The sequence below is a fragment of the Onychomys torridus genome, chromosome 7 (genome assembly GCF_903995425.1).
Source record: "Onychomys torridus chromosome 7, mOncTor1.1, whole genome shotgun sequence".
In the NCBI taxonomy this organism is placed as follows: domain Eukaryota; kingdom Metazoa; phylum Chordata; class Mammalia; order Rodentia; family Cricetidae; genus Onychomys; species Onychomys torridus.
In genome coordinates, this window is record NC_050449.1 from 49,897,563 (window position 1) to 49,910,340 (window position 12,778).

A 12,778-nucleotide genomic window follows, 5' to 3' on the forward strand; every position below is an offset into this window, starting at 1 on the left:
AGCTACTAGAAATGTGGCTAAGATCCCAGTCTCTCTTGCCCATACATTAATTAGTTCTCTGCAAAATCCACTAGGTAGGAACTGTCTTGGAGGAGAGGTGTACATGTCAAAATGTAGTACTTTTGATGGTAATCCTGCTGTTTATTTTTTTAATTGTTCTAGAAAAAGTTGCTTTCCTCCATTAGAAAAACAAAAGAACGTGGTAAAATTAAGCACTCTGAAATGAAATGTTCCTCAAGTAAACATATACTTTTTCAGATTTCCATCCATATTTTAGAGAGATCTCACAAGTGCTGTGATTATGCATATGAACCACTAGATTCCCATCTTAAATGCCTATCTTGATTTGTTCCAATCTAGGCAGTTCCTCCAGTCTGCCCCCTTCCTAAGTCAACACAATGTGAGACAGGATCCCTGCTCTCAGGTCTCCTCACAGCTGAGCTGCTTAACTTTTCTACTGGGCATCAAGGTTTTGTTTTGTTTTGTTTTGTTTTTTAATTCAAAGGTAAAAGGTAGTGGTAAGAAGTAGAAACAATTTTTTTCCAGTGTTTTTTTAGACAAGTAAAGCCCCAGCTGGCCTGGAACTCATAGAAATCCACCAGAGCCACCATGCCTGGCAAAAGGATACATTTTATCCTTTATTTTATACATTTTATCTCTTACCTTAACATGTTTTTAAAGGAATGAATTCCGAGTTATTTTCCTTACTGCTTTCTTATTGAGAGGTTTTGGAATCTTCAGATTCCACAATAGTTTCCTTACTTCCTACTCTCTATGTTGTACAAGATTTTGAATATAAAACACCTATAGCTTATACTCATTATACCTACTCATTGTACCTTCAACTTCAAATTCGTTACAGAAATGTCTGTCAGCCAAAGAAAGTTGAAATATTGGCTCTGTTCTTTTTCTTACTGTTGTTATTTTTTAATTATTTATTTTTACTTTATGGACATTGGTATTTTGCTTGCAGGTATGTATGTCTGTGTGAGGATGTGAGGTCCCCTGAACAGGAGTTAACAGACAGTTGTTAGCTGCCATGTGAGTGCTGGGAATCGAACCTGGGCCCTCTGGAAGAGCAGTCAGTGTTCTTAACCACTGAGCCATGTCTCTAGCCCCTTGGCTCTACTCCTAAAGCTCATGGTTGGAAATATTTTACAGTAGTTTGTGATACTTTTTATCTTAATGGTTTATTAATTAGGGCTTTGTTATTCTTTTCTGTCTCACAGAATCCTTAGATTTCTTATTTGTAGAGCCTGGTTATTTCTGGCTTCTTGGGTTGGTTTGTTTTTCTTATGTCTGAAGAAAAGTCTACAAGAGCCCAAAAAGTCTACTGCCCCTTCATAAATGGATAGAAGAACCAGCAGAATGCCATTATTATTGTTCGTTGCTGACAGATCTCTGCTTAGAATTCCTATTCTCCACTCTGCAGATTTTGTATACTTCCTTCTCAGATAGTGCTTAAATGTGTAACCAACAGGAAACAACTAAAATACCTTTTTTCAGTTCCTGACCCAGCCACATTCACAACTCTCATCTGTAGATTATTCAAAGTACAGTGCTAAGAAAGGGCTTCTGTGCTTTCATTAGTGAAATGCATGTCGGCTGTTTTAAAGTCTTTCATTACCTAGAAGTTGGACACTGAAGAGCTCTGATACTAACTGCTACAGCTCTGTGAAGTTCCATTCCAGTGCTCTCGTAGTCTGATTCCTGCTGACCAACTGTTTCTCTAAGGAAGACACGATCCTTGTGCCTTGGGCACTGTTATTCATTTAACTTCTTTTTGTTGTTGTTTTTGTTTTTGTTTTTCGAGACCGGGTTTCTTTGTGTAGCCTTGCGCCTTTCCTGGAACTCGCTCTGTAGACCAGGCTGGCCTCGAACTCACAAAGATCCACCTGGCTCTGCCTCCCAAGTGCTTGGATTAAAGGTGTGTGCCACCACTGCCCAGATATCATTTAGCTTCTAAGGACTAACTTTTGTTCTTGATTCATAGAAAGAAACAGAGGTAAAGGAACGCTCTGTTTTTGACATCCCTATATTTACAGAAGAATTCCTGAACCACAGCAAAGGTGATTACTGCAGTGTTTTTTTGTGTTCCTTGGGTCTTTGACAGGGGATTTAGCTCTCAGGAGTTCATTGCTCAAAAGCACTGGCTCATAGCCCTCCTTAGGACTGGAGAGGACTCTGCTGCAAAGAATGTCTGTTATTTCACCTTGTGACTGGTGAGGGAAAGCGAGGCCAGTGCAGCCAAAGTTACTTGGTTTGGGGATCAAAAGAAATAAATACAAATCACTAATGCAGTGGCTTTAGTTAGGTAGCCTAGAACCCTCTATACAAATGAAAGTTTACATGGGAGTCTAGAAATACACAGTAAGAAATTACAAAATTGGGGAATGGAGAGATGGCTTAGTGGTTAAAAGCATTGGTTCCATTCTCAGCACTCACATGGCAATTTGGTTTTTGTTTTTGTTAATTTGGTTTGTGTTTTTGTTTTCGTTTTTTATTTGTTTTGTTTTTGTTTTTTAGTTTTTTGAGACAGGGTTTTTCTGTATAGCTCTAGCTGTCCTGGAACTCACTCTGTAGACCAATCTGGCCTCAAATTCTGAGATCTACCTGCCTCTGCCTCCTGAGTGCTGAGATTAAAAGTGTGTGTCACCACTACCCAGGTTTTTTGTTTTGTTTTTTGTTTTTGGCAATTTGTAATTCCAGTTCCAGGGGATCTAATGCATTTATTCTGGCCTCTGTGAGCACCAGGCATTCATGGTGCATAGATATACATACAGGCAAAATAACCATACACATAAAATAAAAATAAATAAATACTTTTGAAAAAGAAAAGAAATTACAAAGCTGATCCCATTGCAGGAAAGGTGGATATCCATAGCTGTGCTTAGCCAGTCTTCCTGGATTCCTCTCTGAAGCCCTTCAGGCTTCTCACTGCACAATTTTAAAAGCAAAATCTAACAAAATGCTGGGAATTGCCACTGTTTGTTGCAGTCTTGCGTATAGAATGTGTTGCTTTAAGAATTAAAATAGCTCTGGGGAGCCAGGCGTTTCATTGCGGAAATTGCTATCTGGAGTGTCATAAAGAGAATTGGGAGATGTGGGGGGTGAGGGTAGCTAGTGAGAGACAGCTAAGCAGAACTTCCTTAGGGTTCCTGGGTCTCCTTAGGGGCGCCTTCTCTTACCACGTGTTCTGGGGGGCATGTGTCCTCAGCTCGTGAGGCAGAGCTCCGCCAGCTTCGTAAATCCAACATGGAGTTTGAAGAAAGGAATGCAGCCCTACAGAAACATGTGGAGAGCATGCGCACAGCAGTAGAGAAGCTGGAGGTGGATGTGATTCAGGAGCGGAGCCGCAACACTGTCCTTCAGCAACACCTGGAGACCCTGCGACAGATGTTGACCAGCAGCTTTGCCAGCATGCCCTTGCCTGGTAATGGCATCCTCTCCATACACTATCAGTGGTAGGGAGAGTGGGTCAGGGTGGGGATGGGGTGCTGTTCATGTCAGTAATGTGGAGAAGATGAAATGTCTCCCAAGAGGAAAACGGGAGGGGGAAGTGTCCCATCAAGGCTTTCTCTGGCCAGGCGGTGGTGGCGCACGCCTGTAGTCCCAGCACTCGGGAGGCAGAGGCAGGTGGATCTCTATGAGTTCGAGGCCAGCCTGGTCTACAGAGCTAGTCCAGGACAGGCTCCAAAGCTACAGAAAAACCCTGTCTCGAAAAGAAAAAAAAAAAAAAAAAAAAAAAAAAAAGACTTTCTCTCACCCCTAATCTCCAGACAGAATTTCTCTGTGTAGCCCTGGCTGTTCTGGAACTGACTCTGTAGACCAGGCTGGCCTCAAACTCAGAGATCTGCCTGCCTCTGCCTCCCAAGCATCAGTGGAAGCTAGGCATGGTAGTCCACACCTTTAATCCTAATACTTGGGAAGCAGAAGCAGGAGGATCTCTATGAGTTCAAAGCTAGCCTGGTCCACATAATGAGACCCTGTCTTTAAAAAAAAAAAAAAAAAAAAGATTTTCAATGAGACATGTTATAGAATGTCTATATTCATTGAAATCATCGAGACTTTCAGACTCTGATCATTTAGGTTTTTGCCGATTCTATTTTATATAACATATTCTTTGCCATTAAACCTAATTTGATATTCAGAACCATTGGGTGACCAAGTTTCAAATCCTAAGGAGAGCACTTTCTTCTATGTATGTTTACCTTGCAGTCTCAAACTTTTTGCTATACAACTCCTCATACACGTTGTATTATATCGCCCATCTGTTTAGATCATCAGTTCTCAACCTTCCTAATGTCACCACCCTTTATAAAATTCTGTTCCTCATGTTGTGTTGACCCCCTACCATAAGATTATTTTCGTTGCTGCTTCATAACTGTAATTTTGCTACTGTTATGAATCGTAATGTAAATATCTGTGTTTTCCAATAGTCTTAGGTGACCTTGTGAAAGGGTCCTTCAACCCCCAAAGAAAACCACTGGTTTAGGGTATGTGTTAGTTATTTGTTGTTGCTGTGATAAAACATCATGGTCAAAAGAGACTTTCAGAAGAGTTTATTTTGGCTTATGGTTCCAGGGGGTCCGTCATGGTGGGGAAGTGTGGCAGCAGGTGGCAGGCAACGTGGCTAGAGCAGAAAGATTAGAGATCACATCTTCAACCAAAAACACCAGGCAGAGCAAGATAACCGAAGTTGGACACAGCTATAGACTCAGAAAGTCCTCTCCCTGTAACATACTTCCTCCAGCTAGCCTCTACCTGCTTCTATACCCTCCTGAAATAGTGCCATCAACCCAGGAACCAAATGCTGAAATATATAAGCCTGCTGGGTAGTGGTGGCAAATGTCTTTAATCTCAACCCTCAGGAGGCAGAGGCAGGCAGATCTCAGTGAGTTTGAGGCCAGCTGGGTCTACAAATCAAGTTCCAGGACAGCCAGTACTGTTGCACATTGAAACTCTGTCTGGGAGGACAAATGGGGGGAGATGCATTAAGCCTGTGGGGACATTTCTCATCCAAACCACCACAAGAGTAGGAAGATCAGCTTCCTGTCTTTGAGGTCTAAAAGTCTCTCCTATGCAGTTAAAATCTCTCTTTTTAGCAAACCACATTAGTGTCATGATTTTTTTTTTAACGTGGATCATTAAATATCATGTAGCCGAACTGCATGGGGAAAGTTTTCTTACTATGTCTTCTTATCTCACTTCAGGAAGTGGAGAAATGCCAACAGTGGACACCATTGACTCATATATGAACAGACTGCACAGTATAATTTTAGCTAATCCCCAAGACAATGAAAACTTCATAGCTACAGTCCGAGAAGTTGTGAGCAGGCTTGATCGTTAAGCACTGGTGAGTGCACACTGATAGGGTACTTGCATGCCAGCCCATCTTCAAAAGTGGGGTGTTGGGCTGGAGAGATGGCTCAGAGGTTAAGAGCACCAAGTGCTCTTCCAGAGGTCCTGAGTTCAATTCCCAGCACCCACATGGTGGCTCACAACCGTCAGTAATGAGATCTGGCGCCCTCTTCTGTATACATAATAATAATAAATAAATAAATAAGAAGTGTTTAAAAAAAAAGGTGGGGTGTCCTCAGACCATCAAGATTGCTGAAATCTGGAACTGCACTAAGTGACTAAGGTGGAGACTTGACTCGGGTTCCTCTTGTGTAATTTCTGGACGTCTTTCTTGATCGTATAGAATCAGACTCAAGATGAATTCTCATGCAAGTGTCATGTTGAATGGAAACAGCATGATTTTGTTGTTGGAACTCAGTACTAGCTTTGCCCCTTACTGGTTTCCAAAAGGGTCTTGAAGACTCCGGGAAAATTTAATGGAAATCACCCAAAAAATAGTTCTCAGAACAAACAAATAGCATTCACCTGTTAGATGTAGTGGGTAGCCATCCCAGCATTGGGGGGGGGGGGGGGGGCAGAAGACCCAGGATCAAGAGGAGGTCTCTCTTGGTTCTGGGACCCTGGAGGCTGGTGTCAGATGTGGAGGCAGACCGAGAGAATTCTCCAGCATCCAGGGTGCCAGAACCAAGAGAGACCTCCTCTCGATCCTGGGTCTTACGCTTCCTTCCCCACCCCGCCTTGTGGGCGTGACCATTACCGAAGCCTCAATGAGGGTTGGAACTTCCAGGCCAATGCTGGGATGGCTACCCACTACAGTTAATCTTGTCTTTTCTCTGATGAATATTAGTGCTAATTTATAGGTAGTTAATGGGTACTTATATATTTAAAACTATATAAGTAAGAAATGTTCTTATTCACCACTCAGTAGCAGTGTGGCTATTTTCTGTTAAATGTTGATAGAACTAAACTTCAGTGAAGCAATTCATGTCTTGATTTTAAAAGGTTAAAAAAAGAAAAAAAGCCAGACATAGTAGCACACACCTGCAATCCCAGCCCTTGTGAGGCCGAGTCAAGAGGATTGTGGGTTCACGACCAACGTGGGTGAGCACAAGTAAGGCTGTCTGGAAAAGCAAACAAAAGGTATAGAGAGGCAGCTCAGCCCTTAAGTATTTAATGCATGTGTATGAGGACTGAGTTTTCATTCCAGCACCCACATAAAATAGCCAGGTGTGGTGATACACCTTTAATCCTCGAACTGTGGAGGAAGAGACAGTGGGTCCCTATAGCTTGCTGGCCAGCCAGCTTAGCCTAATTGGTGAGCTCCAGGCCAATGAAAGAACTGTCTCAAAAAAGGAAGATAGATGGTTCTAAAGAAATGACAGCCTTGGATGTCCTCTAGTCTGCATGTACATCCCATAAATGTCCACATACTCACATGTACATATGTACACAATAAACAAAGAAGCTAGGCATGTAAGCCCAGCATTTAGGAGATAAAGGCAGGAGAGTCACCAGGGGTTCAAGGTGAACCTGGTCTCCATAGTGAGCTCCAAGGCTAACATACTAAAACCCCATCTTTAAAAAAAAAATTTAAAAGGAGGTTGAGCATGGTGGTTCATGACTTTAATCCCTGCAGAGGCAGGAAGATCTCTGTGAGTTCAAGGCCAGCCTGGTCTACATAGTGAATTCCAGAACAGCCAGGACTACATAGAAACACCCTGTCTCCAAAAACAAAAACAAAAACAAAAAATGTAAAGCACCCCACCCCAACACTAGGGAGATGACTTAGCAGTTAAGAGTACAGAGGACCCAAATTTAGTTCCCAACACCCACACGGTTTTGGGGAAATCCTCTTCCTACACTCACATGTACACACACACACACACACACACACACACACACACACACACACACACGAATGCAAAGAAAAATATATGAATTTGTATATGAATGAAAGAAAAGAAAAAATGAGTAGCAGCAAGTGTTCCATCCTGTTGGAGGAAGGGGCATAAAGTACATTTCCAAAAGAGAACTGCCCATGAAGACTTTTTGGTACTAATGACCAGTCATCAGATATCATTTCTTTCTAAAACAGGGTCTCAATGTTTAGCCCTTGCTGGTTTGGGACTTGCAATGTAAAACAGGCTGGCCTCAAATTCATAGAGCTCCTCCTGCTTCTACTTTCCAAATTTGGGGATTAAAGGTGTCTTGTACTGGGAGCTGGAGAGATGGCTCAGAGGTTAAGAGCACTGACTACTCTTCCAGAGGTCCTGAGTTCAATTCCCAGTAACCACATGGTGGCTCACAACCATCTGTAATGAGATGTGGTGCCCTCTTCTGGCCTGCAAGCATTCGTGTAGACAGAACACTGTATCCATAATAAATAAATCTTGAAAGGTGTCTTGTACTGCCACATCTAGCCAGGTAACATTTTCTTAAATGAAAATGGGGTGGTTGTTGTTGTGGTTGTTGTTGTGGTTGTTTCACTTTAATTCCTAGAGGTAGCGTGCTTTTGTGACGTGCCATCTCCAAAATAGGCATCCCCATAGTCTGTTGATTAAATTGTTCCTTACCTACTGACTATAATCTGGGTGGAAATTTTAGGGTTGGACCACACAGTGATATAACCACTATTAAAACACAGGTGAGTAGCAGAATGCTCCTTAGGAGTAACATGCGTTTGCATCTCTGTCCCAGGCACAGGAGCACCCTCATCTGCATAACCTGGATCAGGCTTGGTTTAGAGTTGGAGCAACACATGTGAGAATACATAAGACCCATGTTTCTCTATCTAATAAGGCAGCATTTCCTAGCAGAAACAAAGACAACAGTCCTTATCCATCTTGCTTGAGTCTTTGGATGGTGACTGTACAAGACAATTCATTCTATTTTAGCTTTGGTCATGCTTAGATGAGAGCAAGATTATCCAGCCAGATGGAGTGGACTTACTTCTAAGAGATGGCTGAACTCCCTACAGAATAAAGAAGCGGCATTGCTGCTGCTGCCACTTATGAAGGGAACAGCTTGTAAATCTAGGCCTGGGATTCTCAGGAGCTCATCATCCTTCTCACACAGTGTTTTCAATTAGCACTCTTGTAGGCTTAAAAAGAGAGAGATGGGAGACTCAGCATGGAAGATTGCAAAAGAAATCAGTAATTGATAACATGGAGTCTCCTCACCTAAGGAGAGGGCAATGAATTCGGGTATGAAGCCAAAAGTGGCTTTTCACTTTGAGCATATGCCAGTAAGGCTTTCCTAAAGCTGTCTACCATAAGGCTATAAACTGTAGTGGTTCCTCTCAGAAGAGTCTTTGAAAAACGTAGGCCATTACCAGTCTCCTTGATTTTAACCAAAAGTGTTTTGTCCTTGAAAAAAAAGCCTGAAAATGCATGTGAACTGTTCTGTTACTTCAGATTCTTACAACTTCCCATGCAAACATAACCAAGCCCCAACCCACCCCCCACAGTTGTCAAACGAAAACAATTAGAAAGACTGTGATTAATACTAGCTTGGTCTCATTATACAAATATGTATAGACAGACATCTAGACCTGATGTCCCCAGCATTCATGGTGCAATTAATTACTGTGATGTAAGCTTGGCAAAGGCTTCATTCCACTGTCAGGAGCAAGTGAATAAAATGAAACTAGTAGCCACAGTTTACAAGCTTTAGAAAACATATCAGAGCTGGAAGAGGCCGTTAGAAATCCAACAGAGAGAGAGAGAGAGAGAGAGAGAGAGAGAGAGAGAGAGAGAGAGAGTGTGTGTGTGTGTGTGTGTGCGCGCGCGTGTGTGCACGCGCCTGTTTTATATATATGTGCAATCTTCCAAGCATGCACATGCACAGAGCTTAGGTCTGGAATTATCCTCTGTCACCCTCAGTGAATCTGGAATTCACCAGTTCGGCCAGATTAGCAGGCCAGTGAGCTCTAGCAGTCTGCTTGCCTCCGGCTCACCAGCACTGGGGTTATAGATGTGTTCCACCATGCCTAGCTTTTTATGTGGGTCCTAATGCCTGCACAGCAAGCACATTACCTACTGGGCTATTTCCCCAGCCCAGAAACCCAGCATTTTGTTATGCAGAAACTGAATCTCAAAGAGGTGGGATGTAGCATTTGAAGATACTTGAGGAAATGATTCAGAAGCCAGAGCTAAACATGGCTGTCTAAACTGAGCTAAATCCCCAACCCAAAACATTCTTTTTTTATGTATTGTATTTTCATTTGTGTGTGTCTGTCAGTCTGTCTGTCTGTGTCTATGCATGTGAACATGTATATGCCACACTGTGGGTATGGAGATCAGAAAACAACTTATGGGAGCTGGCTCTCTTCTTCCATTGTGTAGGTACTGAGATTGAACTCTGGGTGCTGGGCTTGGCAGCCTTACCCACTGAGCCATCTTGCTGGCCTGGTGACTGGATTTTTAATCAGTAGGAAAATGTGTTGATAGAATACACAAACACATTTCCTATACAGACAGGCATCATCAGCTTTATGCTTACAGAAAACTGGTTTTGGTTGGCCTTACATTCTGTGGACTGAAGTGAGTCACTAATTTCCCTCACAGATTTGCCTGATTGTTGCTTTTTGATGACAGCCGCTGGCTCTCTTGGATCCAGGACTAGAGCAGGGCCATATTTCTCATTGAAATGTTGTCTGGAACATCTCACTGATGCCTGCCTGCAGCTTTATCCGTTCTCTGTTTCATAGTTTTCCCTGTTATAGCCCTCTCAAAAGTCAAACAGAGCATTTTTAAACCTGCAGCCCTAACTCCTGACCTGCAGCAGTGACCTGTCCAGTGTTTCCTCTATTCCACAGATCTCCGTGCTCCAAGATGCAATGTTTCCACTTGTGCAGAATGAGAAGCCATCCACGGACTTTTGAACTGAGCGGGGGCAGAGGACTACAGATCCCTCCCTGTGAAAGAATTCAGTAAGTGAAATGCCTGCACCCCAGGAAGCTGTGTGAGGGAGCAGCAAAGATGGATGTGTGACCTCTATGGAAACGCCCTGTGTGAAGCTTTGGAAGTGTGCAGCCCCTCGCCGACTTCCAGGTCTTCTTATTCCTCTCATTTCCATCTCTGCTCAAGTGGATCTGCATACATTCCTCTGACAGTGGTGACCCTGAGACTGACATCTTCCTTCCCTCCACAGCAAAAGGGAAGATTTCTCATTGTTACAATTCCACTACAGTTTCCTTACCTAGATGTCACTTTTAAAAATGCCTCTGGGGCTTCCCTTCACTCCCACCAAGTTCTACATCTCCATTTTCTGACCTCTGGGCTTTGTTGCTCAGCAGGGCTCTGAAGGAGAATTCTCATTGGACGGGCCCAATCTTCTCCCATCACTGCCCGCTGCGACTCCAAAGAAAGGAGCTTCTTGTGGATTGTGCCCTGTGGAGTGAGGCTGTGTTTCATGCCCCACATGGTGCTCAGTGGGTGCCAGCCCTCAGCAGGCTCTGTGATTGCTGCCCTGAAGGACAGTGCTCCCTCCTTCCTTCCCGGCCCTGCCTGCTGTTCTCTGAGCATTGCTCCTGCTCAGACATGGAATCCCAGCCACAGCAAGGCTCTTCAGTCCCCATCTGTTGGCAGTGTCTTGTGGAGCACTTTTGCCAAGGAAAAGGTCATTGGTAAAGAGGGAGGAAGGGAAAATAATACACATTTGGTGTTGGAAAACAGCCCAGTGTTTAACTAAGAGGAAACTGCACAACTCTGTCTTCAGTGTACAGGTCGGTGCATTAGGTGATGGAAGCTTCTTTGGAAGTAGTCTCGAGCTACAGGGCACAGTGGAATCCTCTTGTGTTTGTCTTCCTTCTGTGGCCACTAACTGCCGAATCTATGGAATCTACGTGGAAAAGGCAGGCTTCCTTCCTTCCCTCACCTTATTAAGGGGTTTTTGTTTAACTGAAAAAACAAACAGGTTCTGTTTCTCAGGGTTGGTTTTGGATTTGGGGTTTTGGTTTGGTTTGGTTTGGTTTTTGGTTTTTCTTTTATGCTCTAGAGCACAAGGCTAAAAGTGGCAGCTGAGATCTTTGGAACCAAAGCAGAGCATGCTGAGCCCATTATCTAAGCACTAGGCCACCAAAGGCAGGAGGAGGAAGTATGGTCCCTCACAATATGCCCATAAGCTAGGGCACAATCCAGAGCCCCTATCCTGTGGCTGCACCATCCTGTCTTCTCAGCACTGTGTTCTCTTCTGTGTGCTTTATTAGAGAGTCCAAAGGAAACAGCAATAGTAACAATAGAGAGTTATGTGAACACATCAAACTTCATGCACTGAAGCCCACATAGCACTCCTTTAGAAAAAGACTCCTTCGTTATTGCTGCACAGCCCACCAGCTCTGCTGCCCATGTACTGCCCTGGTTCCCTGACTTCATCTTCTGTTTTTGCCATTTAGATTGCTTGCCTGCTAAGCCCATGTAGAACTCACTGTCTGTGGCAGAAGGACACCCAAGCTGGTTCTGGAAGTTTGTGTCTGCCTTCTGCCAGATGCTTCCTGTCCTTCCTTCCTTCCTCCTCACGTTGCTGTTTCTCTTTGTGTGCAGTTCTGTACTGCTCCCACAGCACTGATTTTATGGCCAGATAAGGCTATGACTTGGTCCAAAGATCATCATTCCCCTCTTTCTAGATGTAAGACTTCATCTGTCTAGACACATTTGCTTAACCAGAATTCAAGAGGATAGCAAGAGAATGTACTGGTGGGCCCTTGTCAAGGCTGTAGCTCACTTTCAAACAGCGCCTCTCCCAGTAGCTTGACACCTGCCTGGCGGGTGGCGGGTTCAGTCGGGGAATGTAGAGCTGGTCTGTGCCACCTCCTCTCGCTTCCATGCTCAATACAGAGGAGGTGGCAAGGGTGCAGGCTGGCACAAGGATTTATTTCCAGTGGGTTCATAGTTGATTTTGCACCTACACACACTCCTCCAGAAATAAGCAGTTACCTATTCAGTGTTACACATTTCCTTCTTGCTTTTTATGGAATAAAACACAGGAACAGCTGAGGAAGGGAGATGAGGGGTTTGATTTCTGACAAATTTTAGAAAAAGAAATATTGTGTACATGTGTTTGGAACTGTTGAATTGCCAGGTTTCTGTACAAGTGTTTTGTAATTAAACTTTTAGATTTTCTTTAAGAAATTGATATGCTTGCTTGACATTTGTCTCATTAAAACTTTTCTATGTTGAATCCATGTGACCAGTTTTGCTTGGATCGTAACAAAAAAGTTCTACTTCTGCTTCTTCCTGAAAGACTTTGTCAACTCTCCATTAATCACGTCTGCTAGGCTTTTAGAGCAGTTACACAGTCATTTTACTAATTGCTTATTCAAAATGTGTCTTCACCTGGTTAATAGTGCAGCTCTTTCAGTGTGCGTAAGAACACCACAGTGAGTTCCAATTCATTTTATATGGCAGTAGTATTCTGG

At 43.3% G+C, this 12,778-nt stretch overlaps 1 protein-coding gene across 1 annotated transcript in view; it reads left to right on the forward strand.

Annotated features, from left to right (window-relative positions):
* The window catches only part of Hmg20a (high mobility group 20A), an 85,703-nt gene extending 73,163 nt beyond the window's left edge, over positions 1–12,540 (forward strand). Inside the window, exons 7-10 of the mRNA XM_036193379.1 lie at positions 1,994–2,069; positions 3,218–3,433; positions 5,214–5,356; positions 10,178–12,540. Coding sequence (XP_036049272.1) covers positions 1,994–2,069; positions 3,218–3,433; positions 5,214–5,350 — 429 coding nt within the window. The 3' untranslated portion in view covers positions 5,351–5,356; positions 10,178–12,540. The remainder of the gene's footprint in view (positions 1–1,993; positions 2,070–3,217; positions 3,434–5,213; positions 5,357–10,177) is intronic.
* The last annotated feature ends 238 nt before the right edge of the window (positions 12,541–12,778 follow it).